The sequence below is a fragment of the Medicago sativa genome, chromosome 7 (genome assembly GCF_051527215.1).
Source record: "Medicago sativa cultivar Bolivia chromosome 7, Bolivia_mono, whole genome shotgun sequence".
Classification (NCBI taxonomy): domain Eukaryota; kingdom Viridiplantae; phylum Streptophyta; class Magnoliopsida; order Fabales; family Fabaceae; genus Medicago; species Medicago sativa.
The window spans coordinates 13,064,708-13,088,854 of NC_140755.1; the positions used below are offsets into that span (position 1 = coordinate 13,064,708).

The 24,147-nt window shown below is 32.6% G+C and overlaps 1 protein-coding gene, 2 long non-coding RNA genes and 1 pseudogene across 3 annotated transcripts; 1 reads left to right on the forward strand and 3 right to left on the reverse strand.

The window, feature by feature from the left end:
- Positions 1–6,587: 6,587 nt before the first annotated feature.
- Positions 6,588–7,285, reverse strand: LOC146904371 (uncharacterized). The gene is made up of 2 exons (XR_015018970.1): positions 7,145–7,285; positions 6,588–6,912 (listed from the first exon to the last, which is right to left on the reverse strand). It is a non-coding gene; the product is annotated as an uncharacterized LOC146904371 (long non-coding RNA).
- Positions 7,286–8,925: 1,640 nt separating this feature from the next.
- Positions 8,926–11,411, forward strand: LOC146904372 (uncharacterized). Its single transcript, XR_015018967.1, has 3 exons — positions 8,926–9,331; positions 10,724–10,835; positions 11,029–11,411. It is a non-coding gene; the product is annotated as an uncharacterized LOC146904372 (long non-coding RNA).
- Positions 11,412–17,816: 6,405 nt separating this feature from the next.
- LOC146904373 (methyl-CpG-binding domain-containing protein 4 pseudogene) lies at positions 17,817–18,483 on the reverse strand (annotated as a pseudogene).
- A 4,606-nt stretch (positions 18,484–23,089) lies between these two features.
- On the reverse strand, positions 23,090–23,611 carry LOC146904374 (paired amphipathic helix protein Sin3-like 3). Its single transcript, XM_085728280.1, has 2 exons — positions 23,469–23,611; positions 23,090–23,357 (listed from the first exon to the last, which is right to left on the reverse strand). The coding sequence occupies exons 1-2, from the start codon at positions 23,609–23,611 to the stop codon at positions 23,090–23,092; spliced, it is 411 nt and encodes a 136-aa protein (XP_085584406.1).
- Between the last annotated feature and the right edge of the window lie 536 nt (positions 23,612–24,147).

Sequence of the window (24,147 nt, forward strand, 5' to 3'; positions counted from 1 at the left end):
CCGGAAAGGGTATTAACGCTCAACCGATAATCGAATGAGTTAATGTGGAGAATCAAGTTTAGTGTTCCAAAGAAGAGGAACAAGTTAATGCAAGAGGTTCAAGGATTTCCTATGGATATGCAAGCGGTATGGCAAGTATGTATATCGGTTGAGTAAGGGAAGAATTTATCTTCGAAGTTAAGTATGTTATCATGAAAGAAGATGCAACTCTCGAGTTTGTGCAATGAGAATCATGCTCTCGTATGCAACACTTGTTGAGAGAAAACGATACTTGTTAAGACATGTTAAGTCATGATTTTAAAACTTTAAAAAGTTAAGATTGGTATTATGGAACTTGGGAACGATGTTTTTATTTAAACTTATGGAATTATACATTTTCGAAACTGATAAGATACGTCGTAAGTAAACTCACTTAAGACGTACAAACTTCAGGACCAACTTGTTGTGGACAAGTTTTGGGCGAGTTGTAAAATCTTTTTCAAAATATAGAAACTCGTCCGGTGGCTCTGTGGTGCTTTTACAAATTCAGTTTTGGAAATGATAAAATATTTTTTTTTAGTTATGTATATATATATATATATATATATATATATATATATATATATATATATATATATTCGTTCCAAAAACCCAAATACCAAAGTTTATGAAAAATTTCTTCAAGAAAGATTTTAGACACGTATCGTTATCATTTAACAAGAGATGGCACTTGGAAGTATGTACATGTTATGGAGACGACAATGTGCGTATGAAGTTAATATCATGTAGGATACACGGAAATGTGTTAAGAGTATACGATGTATGTGCAAGTGGATGTATTAGAAAGTTTCAAGAGCATGTGAACCGCAACGTTGGTTATTAGATTGTCAGGTGAAGTGGCTAGTTGATTTCACTTTTCCATATCAAGCAATATGAGTTACCCCTTTAGTACGGGTGATAAGATGCAATAAGATTGCAATGTGATCGAAAGATTTCCTAAGACTCGGAAAGAGATAAGTGATTCGTGGAATCGTCTTTATGAGTAATGAAAGTAAGAGACATGTGTCTCAAGGTATAATAAGTAAACTGATATATGAATTATATGGCTACCCGATAAGATTAAGAATGCATGAAAAGATGTTTTAAAGTTACAAATAAGCACTGCAGGGCAAACCTGGTTTCCGTAGGATTCCAGTTAAAAGGCAAATCCTGAGTGTTCATGATTATGATAAGGTAACGTTATGAAATGGTTTATGTTAATCGGGTAAGATCCGAGATCAAGATAATAAGTTTATATGTAGCAAGGTAAGCTCCAAATCATGACATACTAAGATAACTCTAAGTTGAGTGATATTAAGATCAAGAAAGCTATGTTTAATTGTATGTGGATTAAGTAACAAGATGAGAAAATTATACGAAGAACTTCTTGATAATGTATGATTAAAAATATGTATGGTTTAGACCAAAGATGTTAAGATTTTGTTATGATGATTGGTAAGTGATCTCTAAATTTCGAGGACGAATTTTTTTTAAGGGGGGTAGAATGTAACATCCCGCTCGTCAGCTAATGGAAATTTCATCTGTTAAAAGTATCAGAGGATTAAGATTCAAGGAAAACCAGTATAACGAAAATGTTAAGTATGGAGGATACTAAAAGTAAGCAATATCAGTTGAGCAAGGACTTATGCATCAGTGTCAGGTAAACACGACTGAGACGAAGGCCATTTAAGTAATCTCGCACAAGGGAGTATATAAGCATGTTTGGGCACCAAATACTCATTTTCCCATTTCCTTTCTCTCTCTAGGTTTTGAGAAAACATTTCTCTCCCCATTCTCTCTAGTTATTCGCCCCCTCCTTCTCTCCCAATCCACTCAAACTGTTCCAAGAATCAACAAGTGGTAACCAACAAGGATTGTGGAAGCTTTAGGGACAAGACACAACAAGAAGAAGTGGTTTTGGTGGATCAAGAATGAAGTGGAAGTTAGGGTTAAAGCTTGATCAAGATGAATTTAAGCTTATTAGATGCTTCATATAGCAGGTGAGTTCTTAGATAGAACCCACCATTGGAATTATGTGTTTAATTTGCAAGCCAAGCATGATTTATGTTAAGATTAGGAAAAATATGATTTTTATACCCTTGTCTTGATCTTGTCTTGTACATGTTAATATTGCTATGAAAGATGTTTTATAATGTATATATATGTTGCTGGATGTTTTGGTGCATTGCAGGAGCCATTAGGATGAGTTTTGGGTCAAAAATAGCAAAATTTGTACCACAGACCCGAAGAACCACGCTATTAGCGAAATATACGCTAATAGCAAAAATTTTCAGCAAGGGCTACGCCCAAGCTGCGCTAATAGCGTGGCCTTCTGGATGGGCCAGCATGCTTTGGCCTGTTGGTCCATTCTAGGGTCCGTGGTGCGTTCTGAAGCTTTTCTTTCAACGTTTTATAACTTTGTAACCCCAAAACAACATCTAATCAATGCGCATAACATCAAGCAACCATCGAATCAAGAATCATGGAAATCTTAACATCTACATCAAGGAAGGCACAAGAGAGTTTAAGCCGATTTATTCGGGTAGTAAGCACTAAGTAAGGGAAAAACTAGAGCCTCGACATAGCAGTCGAGAAATAGCAAGTTAGCAAGAAATCCTAGATTGATAAGACGCGAATGATAATCACTTCGCACATGAGTTAGATGATTTAGCAACTATGTTAAGTTGTGGATAGGATAGTCTATCTCTCCACCATGAATAAGAAAGTACAAGCATGACCTAGAATGATATTTACCGCTAATCGGATCGAACAAGGTTCCGAGGTAAACATGTATGCATGATTAGGTTTAACCTATACGAACGACAAGACTATGATTAATAAGTGTAGGTGACATGTCTCTTGCTATCCACGCCAGGGGGATACAAGGGGTTCTCGTAATGAGAACGATTCAAGCCGTATGGGACCCGCATGTCACTGAGTAAACAAGATGTAGGTGCTCGTGTCTCTTGATATCCACGTCAGGGGGATACAAGAGGTTCTCGACCTAAGGGGAACGGTTCAAGCCGCAAGGGACCCACATGACACCGAGGGAGTCCGATGTACGTACATCGGTCATGTATGGGATTGATCTCAGGGTTACTCCACCCGGGACTATCCATAAAATGAACTCAGATAATAATGTTTGTTCAACGCTAACATAATGAACTTATGTACGACATGTATGTTATGATTAGGTTTCTATGCATGATTATGTTTAAGAACAAGATCAAGATATGTATAGAACGAGTAAAGAAAGCTATGCCCATGACGACCTTAGGTTTTCCTAATCATCCGGTTTAGAATCATGTCATGAATATGTTATGCTATTCTATGTTTAGACCTTGTTGCGTAAAGCGTACACTTGGCAATGCGGTCTAGGTTCCCTCAACCTCCATGACATGTATAGATGAGAAGCCTATAACAAGTAAGATAAGACTATGACGGCCCTAGTATGCACGACCGTCTAGGTATGCGAGTGCCCACACACGTATAATCAACCGCCAGGTTGTAATGTAGACACGTGGTGACCGTAGGTTTCCCCTTGAGGTTGCCTATAGCCTAGGATTTAGGGGAACTCACTGAGACCTTATGTCTCATCCCAATCCTTATTTGTTTCAGATAAGCAGGATGCTATGCAAGTTTGAAGTCAGATGGATGTTTCAGCAAGAGCGCGTTCGTGTCGCTGCAGGATGCTTTGGACTTTAAGGATGTAATTATAAATGTATGGATGAGCTGTTTATGTGATTTATGTACGAACGCAATTTGTTGTATAAATATTCATTCGTATGTAATTTATGTTGTAAATTTTTAATGTATCCAGTACTAATATTAACGCACGTGCTAGACTTTCTAGATACGTCTGGTATGGGTGTTACACCGTCAAATTTATAAATTATACAACTTAACAAAGCATCGTTGGTACCACATTCATTCTATTGCAGACTCTGAAAATCTTAAAATCATAATTTTCAGACTTAAAAATAATTCCCGTCAAATTTATAAATTATACAACTTAACAAAGCATCGTTGGTACCACATTCATTCTATTGCGGACTCTGAAAATCTTCTGAGACATGGTAATTATAATAATTGAACTTTTATTCATGCTATTCGTTATCTTTCTTTGAAGTAGAGAATTAAAAGAGAATAAAAAAAAGTGAATCAATGGAAACAAAATGAACAGAACCTATTAAGGATGGATACTATAAATAAAAAGGAAAAAAAAAGGCAACAACAACAGAACAGCAGCGCAACAACAATATGAAATAACACAGAACAACGGCGCAGCAACAAGGAAGTAAAATAATAGCAGAGCAACTTAATTGATATCGAATAACAGCAATATGGTAGCAGCAATCGAAATCAATAAGAGTAATCTCCACTGAATTAATAAAAAAGGGTACGTAACAGCAACTTAAAAATAAAAGGAATTTGGATAAATGATTATAATAAGTAGGAAATGGTAGTGGAATTAAAATTGCAAGAGAACAAAGTACTTAAAACTTAAATTACAATAAGCACTTAAAAGTGAAGAATAAGTTGTTTTCTAAATTACTTAATTTCTCTCTAAAAAGCTTGGAACCCTTAAATTGTTTCTTCAAGGTCTATTTATAGGCAAAAATATGCCCTGAAGTGCTTTTGGTCGTGTCCAAAGTGGCAGAGAAAATGCAGATCATCAGTGATGGGCATCTCCCCCCTAGTGATGGGCAGACCATCAGCCTTTCGCTGACTTTCCTCCTCTGATTTGTTGACTTTATGGTGACTTTGGAGCTTTCTTCCTATTTTCACCGTTTTTCATCATTTTGACGTGTAGGGACTTTTAATCGATAGATATTTGAAATAAGACACACAATACCAGCATAACATTGCAAAAAATCTATAAAGTAAATATCAAAGCATGTGTAAGTCGAGCTAAAATAGTAGTGCATTTATGTGTTATCACTTAAATAAGATTTTGAGTTTAAATGTTGTTTACTTCTTTTTGTATTTGTTGATAAATTTGAAGGTCAATTTTGTTGGGGAAAATCACAAAATATTTTTAACTTGATGTTTCAATGATAACAAACTGAAGTGAACATAAAGATCAGAATGATTCTTATATGTGTTGTTTCCTCACAAGTTTCTTTGAGTATTCTTTGGAACAAGATATTACAAATGCACAAATCTTGAAAGAAACATGAATCCGAACAACAAACAAGTGTTAAGAAGGACTTCAAAATAATCATAAGGACTTCATAATGAGATTAGAAGTTATGTGATTTGAGAAAACGAAATGAACCTAACAAGCCGAATTAAACTGTTCTTGAATTTTAAACGAGTCGAACTCGAGCTTGGAAAAGAGTCCGTGTCAAACTTGAGCCGAGTTTCGAGCTTAGCAAATTCTTATCAAGTCAAGTTCAGACAGATTCAACTCGACTCTACTCATTTCCAGCCCTAAAATGAAGGAACTACAAAATATATTTTGCCGAAAAGAATTATACAAATTTAATTAAAAAAGTGTAGGACCGGTATCAACAACTACCATTTGAATATGTTCAAAACTAAAATAATAAACCATCAATTTAATCCTTAAATTATCGCTTTTTCTTCAATTTAATCCATAAACTATAAAAATTGATAGTTTAATCCTATTCCAATCTTTCTTATTGGGCCTTCGTCATCTTACATTACCAAAACAAAAAGCTAATAACGCACATGAAAATTCTAAATAACAAAACATTGTCAAAATTTTGTAAAAAAAATAAAAAATTGCTAAGATAAAAAACTGCATGTTTGATCTCCTCCGCATGAGGAAGAACAATGAGCAAGAGATTGTCAGCTTCAGTGACCATAACAGGAATGAGATGATTAGGAAGATCATTAGCAGTATACAAATGAGAAGTAGCAAATATTTGGGAAAATAATTAAGAGCATGAGATTCTATGTTAGAAGCCGTGTTGTAGACCATATCCCCATCTTTCAGAAGGCAGATCATGTTCTGCTTTAAATTTTGAAAACACCTCTTCCCATTTTCGTCCTTACAGCTAAGTTGAAAATTTCAATTTTGCCTTTTCCTAAAGAAATCTATATTAAAGGTTGATGATGTTTTGTTAAGAATGGAAATCATTTTTTGGAATATAAGTTTTTTGTTGTGCCCCAATCCCAACAAATTTGGTTTATATTATAGTCCATCGAGATTATCCAAAGCTAAAAATAATACAAAAAACTATGTTTCAAAGGAGAGAAAATGATCAATCCGTTAAAGTGTGAAATTTTTTGGTTAAATTGATAGTTCAAATTTAAAAAAATAAAAAAATCATTATAATCATATATAGTAGCAAAATGTTAAAATCAAACACCTCAAATAAATAAATAGTTTAGGTCTAAAGAAATATACATTTTTATGAACAAGAAAACACATAACCTTTATAACGTCAATGATCAAATAATAAGGACAAACTAGCATATGCATATAGAATATTCTTCAGGATGTAGTATTGATGACATGTTTTTGGTACTCGATTTGATTTTTTATATTTCTGAGTATCTTTGTAGCAACATTGTTATTGTTATCTTCCTCTAGTGTTATAAAAATAAGGATTGACATGCATATCTGATTGGTTTGATCAAAAGTTGAAAATTATTGATGTTTTCAATTTCAAATCTAGAAATTTATTACAAGACAAATGCTAACAATGTCATTAAGCCTTTCATCTAATTTGACAGAACCTATAGCTTTTAGCTTTCAGAAAGTCATCATACATATCCCTCCTGTTATCTTGAACAAATCTACGTTTAACTTCATTGACAAATTCTTTGGCATTTATGGCTTCACAATGTTCCAAAAAATGTCCTTTCATTATCTCGGGTTGCCCTAGGCTTCTCCATAGTCCTTCATTATAGTCCATCAAGATTCTCTAAAGTAAAAAATAATAAAGAAATCAATTTTCAGATAAGAAAAAATAATTGATTTGATAAAGTGCGTATTTTTTTCGTTACATTGCTAGTTCAAATTAAAAATAAATAGTGTAGATATATGAAAAACTATAACATAAATGATCTGATACTAAAGAAAAATTACCATATGCATATTGGATTATATAATAAAAATAATAATAAATTAGAGGATTTTGTATTGATGAAATACCTTTGGTACTTCGTCGATTTGATTTTTTTAGATTTCTGAATATTTTCATAAGAACGTTGTCACCGTCATTGTCATCATCTTCATCTAGAGTTATGAAAACTAGGATTGACTTATAGATCTGATTGGATTGATCCAAAGTTGAACACTTTGTTGATTTGTTCAAGTTTAGTTCTATCCGAACTCACTAGACATTGACACTTGGTAAGACTATTAAAAGATAGGTATACCGAAAAGTGGAAAGGAAAAAGAAAATATATATGAAAAAGAAACAACGGAAATAAAGATCTAAAACACAAGAGAAGAGAAATCAATAAGCCTTTGAGAGATGAATAAAAAGAACCAATGGAAGTGAAATGCGGCGACTACTCTTTTTATATAAATGGTGTACCCATGTATGAACGAACGAAGGAACGAAGATAAAAAGGGAACAAGGCAGTAGCTGCTGCGTCTGTTCTGGTTCGTGCACAAAATCAGCACCAGCGTGAGTTAACTCACGCTCGTGTTAAAACTAGCGTGACTTAATTCACACTACTTTTTGTTTTAGTTAACACTAGCGTGACTTAAGTCACGCAACATGAGTTAAGTCACGCTACCTGACTTAAGTCACGTTACATTTTGAACTAGCGTGAGTTAACATGCGTAGGGGTAAAATGGGAATTTACTTTGGGAATGAGCAAATCCATTTGGGTAAAGAGCAGGATTTGACACCTTTTTAACGAAGTTGGCTGAGAAAATGAGTAACAATGAAATTATTCTATGACTTAAGGGATCAATTTGTAAAAACAAAAAAATAACTTAAAAGAACCAATTTATAACAAACAAATTTAGAGAACTAACTTATTATATATAAACATCTAACTTAAAGACTACGATAAATATTTGGCCTATATTTATCAACAATGAGAAATAAATGGGTCAAACTTAGATAACTTCACCCAGCTACATTTTGATAAAAAATACACAGTTAAGTTCTAATTTCACGTACTTGATTTTATATATCTTTCATTCTCTTCATTTGTCAATGAAAAAAATAAACCAGTGTTGCATATTGTTAATTGTCATCATTTGAAAACACCTCGTCCCATTTTCGTCGTTACTGCTTATAATTTGAAAATTTCAATTTTGCATCTTCTTATAGCATACGAGTTCCATCAAAAGAACTCTATATTGATGGTTGATGATGTTTGTTTAAAAAATGTGGAGGTTATCCTTCATGATCACAACCACTTTGTTAAGAATTAAAAGGTTGGAGGATGTTGATCGTTAAGGGGGTTTATGGTATAGAGTTTTGAAAGCTAGGTACGGCAAGGCGGAAGGGAGACTGACGGATGGGGAGGGGGGGGGGGGGGGGGGGGAGGGCTGTTTGGTGGAGGACTATATGTAGGGTCCGTGAAGGGGTGGGTGAGGGCACTACAAGAAATATTGCATATTGCCAGAGAATAATGCCAGGGGCAAGAACTCCTGGCAAATTTGCCAGGAGCAATGCCAGGGATGCCCCTGGCAAAATGTCATAAAAAAATACGGGACCACCTTTTCGTGAACCAGGGGTAAGCCCCTCACAAATTGCAATAACCCCTGGCAAAATGTTAGGCACAAAATCAAATTCAAAGAGGGAACAGGAAAATGCAGGCGTTGCAGAGAAAAACACATGGGATTGCCCTTGTTTATTATTATTATTATTATTATTATTATTATTATTATTATTATTATTATTATTATTATTATTATTATTATTATTATTTTTATTATTGCCCTTGTTGTCAAAACAAAAATTGAAAACTCTTTCCTTATACTCTTCTCCCTGTTGCCATGCGACTTCTTCTTGCTTGAACCCCACCTCCCAATTCTTTCAGCCACCACAACTTCACCATCATACCTCCTTCCACCACACCACAGCCACCATTGAAACCCTCTCCTCCCCCTCTTCAAAAACTACCCATTTATTTTATCGATTGGTTAGATTTGAAAAACTCCAATCATCACCTTCTCTCTTAATTTCTAGTCACTATGATCCTCTTTTTGAGAAACCAAACCCTCCATCTTCTTCCTCATGATGTTAGCAACAAAACCCCTTGGTTTATTTCATGATCGGAGAACTTTCACCCGCAACCACTGTACCGGAAATCACTGCCACCGCGTCGGAAAAATCATTTGAGGTCATTTCATCCCTTTCTATTCTTCTTCTTGGTGAGTTCTCTATTCTTTCTCTTCTCTACACTATATTTTAGAAGTTTTATATTTATTTTCGGATTTTTGCTTAGATACACTAATTGAACATGTTATTTTTGTTAAATTGATGATTTTTAAGCTTCCTAATAAGGTCCAAGGGGATATATTAGAATTGGTTGTTGTTTGGGTTTTGTTTGGTACTATTGTATAATTGAAAATCATAATTTAGAGTAACTTAGACATAAACAATTTTCTTTAGAATTTGATAACTTGTAGACTTTAATGTGGATTGAACTTTAATCCTTGAATTGATGCTTTTGTTGGGATAACTTGTTGGAAATTAGTAATGGTGACTAATCCGCTGCTGAGGCTCCAGCTCCAAGTCCTACCTCTCCAGCCACCGTTGTTTCTCCGTCGTTCATTGTCGGTGTTGTTGCTATGGTCGTTGCTCTTGCTGGTTCTACTCTCCGGATCTGAGCGTATTATATTCTTATGAGCATGGATTTACTTTTACTCGTGTGGAATTTTAGTAGAGGATGAGATTTGACTAGAGTAGTGTAATAGTATATAAAACTCTATCTCTCGTTTATTACTTTTGAATCAGATATTGATATATTGATCTTGTTACTTTTTTTGTCATTTGATGAGTATTATCGTTGTTACCATTGTTTCTTGTACATAATAATGGATTTTCTTCTAAAAAAAAAGTGTGTGGATTCAAAGTAATATGAAGAATTCAATATCTGATGTATTGATTCTTGTACTTTGTTCTAGTTTGTTGAGTTGTGTACGACTTATTGTCGTTTGAATTACAAGAAAATAGAATCCATCCTTTGATGAGGAGGATTCATATGTAAACCAAATATATAAATCTTCGATATAAAGGGCAAGGTAATTAGTAAATGCTCTCATTGAGGGTTTGGATCCATAACAGCAAAACAGATTTACTCTGTTGCCACTCTGACAGAAGTGTGCTTTCATATTTAGTGGCATAATGTTTTTAAGTTAGATTATGTTTGGTTAGATTATGTTTTTCAGTAAAAAACAGTGTTGTAACTTGTTTGTAATGTACCTCTTTTGGCCTAACTATGTTATTATTCCATCAGTCACTGAATTTTGAGTTTGTGCTTGGTTCGCTTACAGTATACTTTCACTTAATCATCTTCATCAAAACCTTAGGCACACAAGTCTTTGTAGCATAGGGCTCCAAATTCTTTATAATAAACTTATGGGATCATATTTTCTTATTATGCAAGTACTCGATCATATTAGAATTTCTAAAAGTCACTAGAATGTGTTGGAATTTTTGATTACTTGTATTGATTATTGGATTGTTTATGACATTTGGTGTATCTAGCTGTGCTGACGTCGTGATTCTTTTTCTTTGCATATTTGCTTAACTCCATTAAGGGCAGAGTTGAGTTTACTTAAGCAGCACGTAGAAGCCCAGGCTAAAGAACTCGATCATAGAATGCACCGGGTGGAGGAACTTGAAGAGAAGGAAAGAGTGGCAAATGAAAATGTAAGCTTAACCACATTTGCTACAAGTTTAATATGATCCCTTAATTGTGATTTGTGAAGGTTCTGTCGACTTTTTTTTATTTTGTAGAATGTATGTTTTGTTGTGTGGTTATGGGCTGTGGGTAATTTGCATGAGGCATTTGGTGTCAATACTTTTTTATCTCGTGAAATCAATTGGCCTCTTTGTAATGCAGATCGAGGGGCTAATGATGGACATTGCGGCTGCTGAAGAAGAAATTAACTGATGGAAATTAGCAGCAGAACAAGAAGTTGTTGCGGGCACAGGTGTTGAACAACAATTTGTGGCAGGTATGGAATGCTATTAGTTAGAAATATGTTTTTTCTTTATTTACAAGCTTGCTATGTTTGGAGGATGTAACTGAATAAATTTCTAAGTTGCAGCTGATTGCATTATTCTATTCTCTATTTTTATTTTTCGTTATGCTCATGTATATTTAAATGCACAATTTTATTTATTTGCTAGATTGTGTTAAGATTAACTATAATTAGAGGGAGTTCCACCATTCTTCACTCTGTTGTAAATTTGAGCCTTGTCAATTTGTTTATCGATTTTGAACTTTGTATGCTCCTTTTTTGTGTTAATTGGCACACCTATACTGTGATTTGTGAACTTTTCCATCAATTTTGGATTGGGATGCCATGTTGTGTATTTTGTTGAAGTTAATTTTAAAATGTTTTTTTAAATTATTTTAATTATTAAATTTTAATATTTTTGTTTTTTTAAACATTTAAAAAATGTTTTTTTTTTTTAAAAAAAATTCGTACACAATTTGCCAGGGGTTAACCCCTGGCAATTTCCCTGGCATGGTTTGAAAATGAGTGATGTGATTATCTGCAAAAGCCTGCACTGACCAGAATACGTCAGAAAAGCCTGCAATTAGGCAGACACAATTTGCCAGGGGTTGAGCCAGGGGCTGTGCCAGGAGCGCATTTGCCAGGAGCTAAAGCCCTGGCAGGGTCATTTGCGATGAGCAGATTTGCTGGGTATTCTGCTCCTGGCAAAACTCCTGGAAAACGTCCATTTGCCAAGGCTTTCTGCATTTTGCCAGGGCTTCTGCCCCTGGCAAAATGCAACATTTCTTGTAGTACCGTTGGCAGGTGGTTTGAAGATAATGTTAGACGGGTTGTAGGTGACAGTAGGGACGCTTTATTCTGGCACGACACATGAGTGGGGGATACTTCTTTGAAGCTAAAATTTCCCCGCCTATTTGAATTGTCTGTCAATAAAGAGAGTATGGTGGAGGAGATGGCTAGATTATGTTGGGAGGTAAGGGAGAGGGGGTGGGAGTGGAGACGTCGTCTGATGATGTGGGAGGAGGAAAGCGTGTAGGAGTGCTCTGTTATGTTACACAATGTTGTTTTGTGGGTTACAATTCATGATACCTGGCGGTGGTTACTTGACGCTATTCATGGTTATTCGGTTCGAGGAGCATATCATTTTATTACTACTACAGGGACAACTGTTGATCGTAATTTGGATGATGATGTTTGGCATAGGTTTATTCCCTAAAAGGTATCCTTGTTTGTGTGGCGACTCCTTCGTGATAGATTGCCTACTAAAGATAATTTGGCAAGACTGAGGAGCATTCCAGCAACTGACACGGCATGTTCGACATCTTGTGGTAATTTAGAAACATCAAAGCATTTGTTTTTGGATTGTGCTACGTTTAGTTCTCTATGGCCTCTTGTGTTACATTGGTTAGGCATCTCGGCGGTCCTTGGTGGTGAGCTTCGACATCACTTTCTTCAATTTATTCATATGGCTGGTCTGCCTAGATTCATACATTCTCACCTTAGGGTGGTTTTGTTTGCTTCTGTTTGGGTGATATGGAAGGAGCGGAACAACTGAGTCTTCAATAATGCGGTGTCAGCTCCTTCTATTCTCCTTGAAAAAGTCAAGCTGAATTCATTCTTTTAGTTGAAATCAAAACAGGCGGCCTTCAGTTACAGTTATCATGATTGGTGGAGACATCCCCTCTTGTGTATGGGTCTCCACTAGTTTTCAGTTTTTGATGGTTTCCTCTTTGTTGAGGCTCATTTTGTTGTAACTACTTTTGGTTGTTTCACCTTTTGCACACCATGTGCGGGGTGACACACTTTGATTATATATATCATTTTAGTTTGTTCAAAAAAAAAAAAAAAGAATTGAAAGCATTTTTTTGGAATAAAAAGGTTTTATGTTGCGCCCCAATCTCAACAAATTTGGTTTATATTGTAGTCCATCGAAATTATCCAAAGCTAAAAATAATTAAAAAAAACTATGTTTTTGAAGGAGAGAAAATGATCGTTAGAGTGCGTAATTTTTGGTTAAATTGATAGTTCAAATTAAAAAAAAAAATCATCATCGGTAGCAAAAAGATAAAATCAAACTCCTCAAATAAATATAAATAAATAGTTTAGGTCTAAAAAAATGTATATTTTTATGACCAAGAAAACACATAACGCTTATAACCTAAATGATCAGGTACTAAGGAAAAACTAGCATGTGCATATAGAATTATATAATTAAAAATAAAAATAAATTAGAGGATGTAGTATTGATGACATGCTTTTGGTACTTTATCGATTTGATTTTTTAGATATCGTAGTATCTTCGTAGGAACATTGTTATTGTTATCTTCTTCTAGTATTAACCTAAATATCTGAATGGTTTGATTAAAAGTTGAAACATTATTGATCTTTTCAATTTCAGATCTAAATATTTATAAGATAAATGCTAACATTTGTTAACCCGGTAGTATAGTATATATACGCTATCGCACCTATACATATACTCCACACATCATCCTCTATATTGCAAGATCTAAGAAGAACTTCAAGAGCCACATAATATGCACCTCCAACAATGTCATTAAGCCTTTCTTCTAATTTGACAAAATCTATAGCTTTTAACTTAGAATGTATCCGTTGAAGTGTGGAAGAACTTCACAGGCTTAAGATCCTGGTGCACTACACCTTGAAGATGACAAAATGAAACATATAATTATCCTTCGTATTATCTTGAAATTCCAAGGCATTTTTAGCATCCCAATGTACCAGGGAGGGATAGTCCATCCTCCAGTGGAAGCTATTTCATATCCATTTGATATGTAGTAGTTTAATCTTCAAATACTTACTTCAATATTTTAACAGAGATTGGTAGCTTTTTTTTTAGCTTCAGCATAGTCTTTCACTATAGTCCATCAAGGTTATTCAAATAAAAAAAATATTAGACAAATGAATTTTCAAATAAGAAAAAATAATAATTATCCAAAGCAAAAAATTATAAAGAAAACAAATTTCAAGTAAGAAAAAATAATTAATTTGATAGAGTGCGTATTTATTTTGTTACATTGATAGTTCAAATAAAAAATAAAATAAATATCACCAGTAGCAAGAAGATAAAATCAAATTCTTCAAATAAATAAATAGTGTAGATCTATGAAAAACTATAACATAAATGATCTAATACTAAGAAAAACTACCATATCTATATTGAATTATATAATAAAAATAATAATAAATCAGAGGATTTTGTATTGATGAGATACCTTTGGTACTTCGTCGATTTGCTTTTTTAGATTTGTGAATATTTTCATAAGAACGCTGTCACCGTCAATGACATCATCTTCATCTAGAGTCATGAAAACAAGGAGTGACTTATAGATCTGATTGGTTTGATCCAAAGTTGAACACTTTGTTGATCTGTTCAAGTTCAGATCTAGAAAGCTATCAAATAGATGCTAACACTGCCAAATTGATAGTATATCAAATTAAACCACTGAACTCACTAGACATTGATACTTGGTAAGACTATTAAAAGATAGGTATACCGAAAAGTGAGAAGGAAAAAGAAAATATATATACGAAGAAGAAACAATGGAAATAAAGATCTAAAACACAAGAGAAGAGAAATCAATAAGCCTTGGATAGATGAATAATAAGAAACAATGGAAGTGAAATGCGGCGACTACTCTTGTTATATATAATCAACAATAAAATGGACTTTAGGGTTTCATACGTTGGGCTTCGCCCATCAGATTCATAATTAAAAGAAGTTTGCTCAATAGGCCCCTCTAATTTTCATAGACCCCTTAAAAGCAAAAAATACCCCTCTTGGAACGTAACTCCCGATCTGTCAAATTTGGGAGTTACGATTTGAACAACCTCTGTTACATACATGAACCCAACCGGTACCTTCATTTGCGTTTCAAACCAATTTTTTACACTTTCTCAAACTCAAACAACATGACACAAACTCAAACAACAAGTAAGTGTATAATTTCTCAAACTCTACACATTCTTTCTCATTATTTAGGTTAGGTTTTTTTTAAGTTGCTTAAATAAGTTTTTGAGTTTAAATGTTGTTTACTTCTTTTTCCACTTGTTGATAAATTTAATTGTGGGTTTTATTGTGGAAAATCACAAAATAGTTTTTAAGTTTATGTTTCAATGATAACAAACTGAATTGACCATAGGGATCAAAATGATTCTTATATGTGTTGTTTTCTTAAAAGTTTTTTTGAGTGTTCTTTACAAGATATTACAATGCACAAATATTCAAAGAAACATGAATCTGAACAACAAACAAGTGTTAAGAAGGACTTCAAAATTATAATAATGACTTCATAATGAGATCATAATCATCTCATGGGCACATCAGATTGAAGAACAATATTACTTTACAATGATATATGGATTTACATTAGGTATTGGGACTAAATTGTCCATTTTCAATGATTTTTAGAGGAAGATATCGAAGGGAAATCGCAAACAAAAACAAAAGATAATCGAAAAAAAAATATTAAATTTCTCTTTAGATGGATCAATACGAATAATCATGAATAAGTTTGACATCTTATAACACAATACCATTGATAGTCAACTACTCATTCTACACACGCAAAACTATTATGTCAACAATGGTAGTATGGATGGAAGAAAGCTTTTGAGAGATAGAACAGTTTCAGTTTCATAGAGGCTAGGCTTTTCTGAAAAGTGAAGTGAGTTTTGCTTCGACACAGTTATTCTATTTATAGAACCACTTTTGCACATTGTATCTTACTGTGTAGTGCATTTTCCCTAAAACACATTCTAAGTTTAATGTTTATAACAAGTTGATCATTTATGTTTTTTTTGGTTATAAGTTGGTCCTTTCAGTCAGAAATTATCTGCACTATTATCCTATTTTTATCAAACTCAATTTAAAAGTGCTTATGTTGATGTTTAATGTTAAGTTGGCAAGTTCGATTTCACCGCTCACAAAAGTAGGGTTTATAGGTTTATTATTCAACCTTGATTTGAAACAAAATTGATCGATTGTTTGATTTTTAATGTTGTGTATGCAATGTTTATCTGTAAAATTAGGCTCGAATTCAACAACAAGAAGAAGAAAATGTGTGTAAGTAATTATGTTTGATGTTATAAACACTTTTGGACCTACCACCCCAATGTTAAATGGTTCATGGACACCTTTTAACGAAGTTGGCTGAAAAGATGAGTAACAGTGAAATTATTCTATGAGTTAAAGAATCAATTTGTAAAATAAAATTAAAAAAACCTTAAAAGGACCAATTTATAACAACCAAATTTAAAGAACTAACTTATTATAAACTTCTAACAAGACACCGTTTGGCCCGACTTTTTTTTTCTACTTCTCTGCATTTTTAAGGAGAAGGGAGGTCAAACACAATATCAATTAAGCACTTACTAAAAAAATTACTTTTTTTAGAATGCATAAAATTGAATGGAATGAGTTTTAACAAAAGTTGTTGATTGCTACTTTAGAACTATTTGTTAGTAACAAACTAACAAACTATGCATATCTTTTCGACAAGACATATTGTAACAAACTATGCATATCTTTTTCTTATTAAAAAAAAACTATACATATCATTTTCAATGACACTAACAATGTAACAAATATAATATCATATAATATAAATTCTTATATTTCTGAATGACACCAAAAATGCAGTATTCTTATAACCAAATTTGTTATAGGGTATAATTGAAAATTAAAAAACCAACTATTAGATTCAAAGTTTTGTACAATATTTTGCCAAACAACTTTTAACTTAAAAATATCAATAAAACTAAAAATAATAAAGTAACCAAACAACTTTAACTTTCCTTAAAAAAACAACTTTAACTTCTTTTTTAAAACCCTTAATTTTAACTTTGTTTTAAAGTAGATTTTAAACTGTAAAAAAAGTCAGGCCAAACGACCGCGAGAAATATTTGGCCTATATTTATCAACAATGAGAAATAAATGGGTCAAACTTAGATAACTCCGCCCAGTTACATTTTGATAAAAAAAATACAGTTAAGTTCTCATTCCACGTACTTGATTTTATATATCTTTCATTCTCTTCATTTGTCAATGGAATAAATCAACCAGGCTTGCATGTTGTTAATTGACGTCATTTGAAAACATCTTGTCCCATTTTCGTCCTTTGCTGCATATAAGTTGAAAAATTCAATTTTGCATCATTCTTATTGCATCTGAATTCCATCAAAAGAACTCTATATTGAAGGTTGATGATGTTTGTTTAAAAAACGTGGAGGTTATCCTTCATGATCACAACCACTTTGTTAAGAATGGAAATCATTTTTTTTGGAATAAGTTGCACCCCAATCTCAACAAATTTGGTTTATATTGTAGTCCATCAAAATTATCCAAAGCTGAAAATAATAAAAAAAAAACTGTGTTTTCGAAGGGGAGAAAATCATCAATTCGTTAGAGTGCGTATTTTTTTGGTTAAATTGATAGTTCAAATTAAAAAAAAAATCATAATAATCATCGGTAGCAAAAAGATAAAATCAAACTACTCAAATAAATATAAATAAATAGTTTAGGTCTTTTTTTAGAGGCAAATTGATTGAGGTGCATAGAAGAATACATAATATATTTTGGGTGTTCTGATCAGGCAACATAAAGAGCCTGCAAATATCTGTTTAGGTTACAATGAACCACCAGAACTAAAATTAAATTTGTTTCAATACCACTGAATTGGTGTTCCCTAACGCAATATCTATAAATAATATATTACAAACAAACCAACCATAATTAGAATCAACAACAACAGCAGCTTGCAGCAACCTTGTGATGACATTTCTCAAACTTCATCTTTAGCTATCTTAGCTTTTATGTTCGCAGAATCCTTCTGTTGCTCAATAAATTCTAGAATGGTGTCTTGCATAATCTTTGGGGATGAAAAATGAAAATCTGAAGCAGATACACCACTGGGTTGAGGATGATCTTTAAGATATGCTGCTATCTCATTGCGGGTTCTTAGTTTTTTACCTGTAGGTGTGATGTAGTAAGAGTCCAACTAAGAGTAATCCTTGCTAAGCACCAAGATTCTCTTGAAACCTTGTGGAGTCTTTGGAATGTTAGGCTTGTTAATGACCCATGTCTGATAAGAATCATATTCGATATCAGCAGGATCATCACAACTAAGATTAGCCTTTTTGCTACAATCAAAAGGCTCTCGAATGATTTTATGAGTGATCTCCTCAAACTCCTCTTGTGTATCAATCACCCTCCATTTCATGCAAAGTTTGCATTGTGCCGCATAGATATCAACTGAACCCTGGGTCATCACTGGTCTCTTTCTAGAAGAAGATGGAGTTTTGAAGCCCGACATTGATTCAACAAACAAATTTCTCTCTCGCTCTGTACATTTTTATAACGTAAATGATCAGATACTAAGGAAAAAACTAGCATATGCATATAGAATTATAAAATGAAAAATAAAAATAAATTAGAGGATGTAGTATTGATAACATGTTTTTGGTACTTTAGCGAATTGATAACATGTTAAGAAAAACTAATAATAATAATAATAATAATTATAATAATAATAATATTTTTTTGGACATAAATGATCTGATACTAAGAAAAACTACTATATCTATATTGAATTATATAATAATAATAATAATAATAATAATAATAATAATAATAATAATAATAATAATAATAATAATAATAATGATAATAATAATAATAATAATAATAATAATAATAATAATAATAATAATAATAATAATAATAATAATAATAATAATAAATAATGATGATATACCTTTGGTACTTTGTCGATTTGATTTTTTAGATTTGTGAAATTTTTTATAAGACCGTTGTCATCATCACCTTCATTGTCATCTTCATCTAGTGTTATGAAAACTAGGATTAACATACAGATCTGATTGATTTGATCCAAAGTTGAACACTTTGTTGATTTGTTCAAGTTCAGATCTTGAAAGCTATCAAATTCCGAAGTCACTAGACAATGAGACTTGGGAAGACTATTAAATGATAAATATACCGAAAATTTGAAAGGAAAAACAAAATATATACGAAGAAGAAACAATGGAAATAAAGATCTAAAACACAAGAGAAGAGAAGTCAATAAGCCTTGGAGAGATGAATAATGAGAAGAATCGATGGAAGTGAAACGCGACGACTACTCACTTTATATAGAAAGTGAACTATAAACTAGACTTTAGGGTTTCATATGATGGGCTTGGCCCACGACAAATCAGATTCATAAATAAAGGAAGTTTACTCAATAGGCCCTTCTAATTTCTGACAAACCCCTAAAAAGCCAAAAATACCCTTCTTGGAACATAACTCTCAATCGATAACCTTCATTTTTGTTTCAAACGACATTTTCAAGCTTTCTCAAACTCAGACAACATGATTCAAACTCAAACAATAAGTAAGTGTATAATTTCTCAAACTATACACATTCTTTCTCATTTTTTACACAAGAGTTTTTTTAATTGCTTAATGATAGGTCCGCAAGTGCACGGAAATATCGATTTTAGTATAAAAGATGTTGTACCCGCAAGTATAAAAGATATCACATTATTTTTCTAAGGCGTGCTAATTAGTATGATTGCGAAATTAGGAAATTAACTTGTTTAATTATTTTAATGACTTGTAACAAAAAAAAATTATTTTAATGACGAGGGACAGGAATATAATTCGCGTCGACCATGTATTCTTGCTAAGTTATATTTTATTATTATAACTGAAAAAGATTATCAAGCGTAAAAGGATTAAATTAAAGAGACCGCTCCGCTTTCGCGTGTACGACACGAATTTCAACTTTGTAATCTATTCGACCGCTTTTGCGGGTATGCATTTACAACTTCAAAATTCCGTTTGAAAAACAATTAATTTTTGCGTGAAAAGTTATTTTTAGTACAAATTTAATTTAAAGGTTCCGTTTGCTCTCATACAGCGGGAACCATATTTTAAACTCACAGACCTTCGCTTTGGCGTGCTCGGATACAAGTTTAAAATAGCGTTTTTGAAAATCAATAATTTCTTGTCACTGTATTTTAAAATTAACTTCTGAATTTTCTACAGAAGATATAGTTTTCACTCTTTTGAGATGAAACCTGTATCTCGTTATTCCAGTTTTCACTGCAAAAATTCATCGTTAAAAATCATAATTTTCAGACTTAGAAATAATTCCTGTCAAATTTATAAATTATACAACTTAACAATGCATGGTTGGTACGACAGTCATTCTATTGCGGACTCTGAAAATCTTTTGAGACATGGTAATTAAAATAATTGAACTTTTATTCATGCTATTCATCATCTTTGAAGCAGAGAATTAAAAGAGAATAAAAAAACGTGAATCAATGGAAACAAAATGAGCAGAACAATGTTAAGGATGTATACTCTTAATAAAAAGGAAAAAAGACCACAGCAACAGAACAACAACGCAACAACAATATGAAATAACACAGAACAACGGCACAACAACAAGGAAGTAAAATAACAGCAACATTGCAAAAACAGCAGCAAGCAGCAGCAGAGCAACTTAATTGAAATCGAATAACAACAATATTAGGAATTTGGTTGAATGATAATAATAAGTAGGAAACAGTAGTTGAAATTTGATAGAGTAAGTTGTTTTCTAAATTACTTAATATCTCTCTAAAAAGCTTGGAACCCTTAAATTGTTTCTTCAAGGTCTATTTATAGGCAAAAATATGCCCTGAAGTGCTTTTGGTCGTGTCCAAAGTGGCAGAGAAAATGCAGATCATCACTGATGGGCATCTCCCCCTAGTGATGGGCAGACCATCAGCCTTGCGCTGACTTTCCTCCTCTAATTTGTTGACTTTATGGTGACTTTGGAGCTTTCTTCCTATTTTCATCATTTTGACGTGTAGGGACTTTTAATCGATAGATATTTGAAATAAGACACACAATACCAGCATAAAATTGCAAAAAATCTATAAAGTAAATATCAAAGCATGTGTAAGTCGAGCTAAAATAGTAGTGCATTTTACGTGTTATCACTTAAATAAGATTTTGAGTTTAAATGTTGTTTACTTCTTTTTGTACTTGTTGATAAATTTGAAGGTCAATTTTGTTGGGGAAAATCACAAAATATTTTTAACTTGATGTTTCAATGATAACAAACTAAAGTGAACATAAAGATCAGAATGATTCTTATATGTGTTGTTTCCTCACAAGTTTCTTTGAGTATTCTTTGGAACAAGATATTACAAATGCACAAATCTTGAAAGAAACATGAATCCGAACAACAAACAAGTGTTAAGAAGGACTTCAAAATAATCATAAGGACTTCATAATGAGATTAGAAGTTATGTGATTTGAGAAAACGAAATGAACCTAATGAGCCGAATCGAACTGTTCTTGAATTTTAAACGAGTCGAACTCGAGCTTAGAAAAGAGTTCGTGTCAAACTCGAGCCGAGTTTCGAGCTTAGCAAATTCTTATCAAGCCGAGTTTCGAGCTTAGCAAATTCTTATCAAGTCGAGTTCAGACAGATTCAACTCGACTCGACTCATTTCCAGCTCTAAAATCAAGTAACTACAAAATATATTTTACCGAAAAGAAAAATACAAATTTAATTAAAAAAGTGTAGGACCAGTATCAACAACTACCATTTGAATATGTTCAAAAATAAAATGATAAACCATCAATTTAATCCTTAAATTATCACTTTTTCTTCATTTTAATCCATAAACTATAAAAATTGATAGTTTAATCCTATTCCAGTCTTTCTTATTGGGCCTTCGTCATCTTACATTACCAAAACAAAAAGCTAATAACGCACATGAAAATTCTAAATAACAAAACATTGTTGAAATTTTGTAAAAAAAAATAAAAAATTGCTAAGATAAAAAACTGCATGTTTGATCTCCTCCGCATGGGGAAGAACAATGAGCAAGAGATTGTCAGCTTCAGTGACCAGAACAGGAATGAGATGATTAGGCAGATCATTAGCAGTATACAAATGAGAAGTAGCAAATATTTGGAAAAAATAATTAAGAGCATGAGATTCTAGTTAAGAAGCTGTGTTGTAGACCATATCCCCATCTTCCCATTTTCGTCCTTACAGCTAAGTTGAAAATTTCAATTTTGCCTTTTCCTAAAGAAATCTTTATTAAAGGTTGATGATGTTTAGTTAAAGAATTTGGAGGTCATCCTTCATAATCACAACTACTTTGTTAAGAATGGAAATCATTTTTTGGAATATAAGTTTTTTGTTGTGCCCCAATCCCAACAAATTTGGTTTATATTATAGTCTATCGAGATTATCCAAAGCTTCAAAGGAGAGAAAATGATCAATCAGTTAGAGTGTGAAATTTTTTGGTTAAATTGATAGTTCAAATTTAAAAAAAAAAATCATTATAATCATATATAGTAGCAAAATGATAAAATCAAACACCTCAAATAAATAAATAGTTTAGGTCTAAAAAAATATACATTTTTATGAACAAGAAAACACATAACCTTTATAACGTCAATGATCAAATAATAAGGAAAAACTAGCATATGCATATAGAATATTCTTGAGGATGTAGTATTGATGACATGTTTTTGGTACTTAATCGATCGATTTGATTTTTTGGATTTCTGAGTATCTTTGTAGCAACATTGTTATTGTTATCTTTCTCTAGTGTTATAAAAATAAGGATTCACATGCATATCTGATTGGTTTGATCAAAAGTTGAAACATTATTGATGTTTTCAATTTCAAATCTAGAAATTTATTATAAGACAAATGCTAACAATGTCATTAAGCCTTTCATCTAATTTGACAAAACCTATAGCTTTTAGCTTAGAATGTATCAGTTGAAGTGTAAAAGAACTTCTCAGGCTTAAGATCTTGCTGCACCACACCTGAAGATCAACGACAAAATGGAACAACATTTAGTATATGCAATATGCCATCCTTTTGCACCATCTTGTGAGAATTAAAAAAATCTTTGTGTCATATAATCCTTCAAGACTTTCAGAAAGTCATCATACATATCCCTCCTGTTATCTTGAATAAATCTATGTTTAACTTCAATGACAAATTCTTCGGCATTTTTGGCTTCGCAATGTTCCAGAGATTGTTCCTCCTCCGATGGAAGCTTGATTTCATATCCATCTGGCATGTAGTATTTCAATCTTGATATAAGATCTCTATGACCTCCAAATAATTCCTTCAATATTTTACCGAGATTCGCAGCATCAATCCTACAAAATGTACCAAAAGGATAGATAAATTAGATACAATCAACAATATTTAATAAAATCCATCTAACAATATAATAAAAAAAATAAATTAGTGGTCACACATGATCAAACCTTTGTGTCTTGTAACTCTTCAAGACTTTCAGAAAGTCATCATACTTATCTCTCATGTTATCTTGAATAAATCTACACTTAACTTCATTGACAAATTCTTTGGCCTTTTTGGCTTCACAATGTTCCAGAAAATGTCCTTTCATTATCTCGGGTTGCCCTAGGCTTCTCCATAGTCCTTCATTATGTCCATCAACATTCTCCAAAGTAAAAAATAATAAAGAAATCAATTTTCAAATAAGAAAAAATAATTGATTTGATAAAGTGCGTGTTTTTTTCGTTACATTGCCAGTTCAAATTAAAAATAAATAGTGTAGATTTATGAAAAACTATATCTTAGTGAACAAGAAAACTATATCTATGAAATAACATAAATGATCTGATACTAAAGAAAAACTACCATATGCATATTGAATTATATAATAAAAATAAGGTCAAATGCATCTAAAGGCCCTTTAAGTTTTTCGTTTTTCCCAAAGTGGTCCTTTAAGTTTCAAAAGTCTCAAGTCATTTTAGTTTTTGAATCATTTCAAACAAGTCCTATTGTAGATAGCATAGTTGGTAATTGCTTCCTTGAACTCATCTTTGGTACCAAATCTGGCTCCTAACAACCACTTAAAATTATTCATAAAGGACTTGTTTGGGACTTTTGAAACTTAAAGGACCACTTTGGGAAAAACGA

Excerpts from the sequence above, each read along its gene's own strand:
- LOC146904374 (XM_085728280.1), bottom strand. The coding sequence starts at position 23,611 with ATGAAAGGACATTTTCTGGAACATTGTGAAGCCAAAAAGGCCAAAGAA. Across the intron at positions 23,358-23,468 it reads AAGAGTTACAAGACACAAAG|GATTGATGCTGCGAATCTCG; the intron begins GTTTGATCATGT and ends TACATTTTGTAG.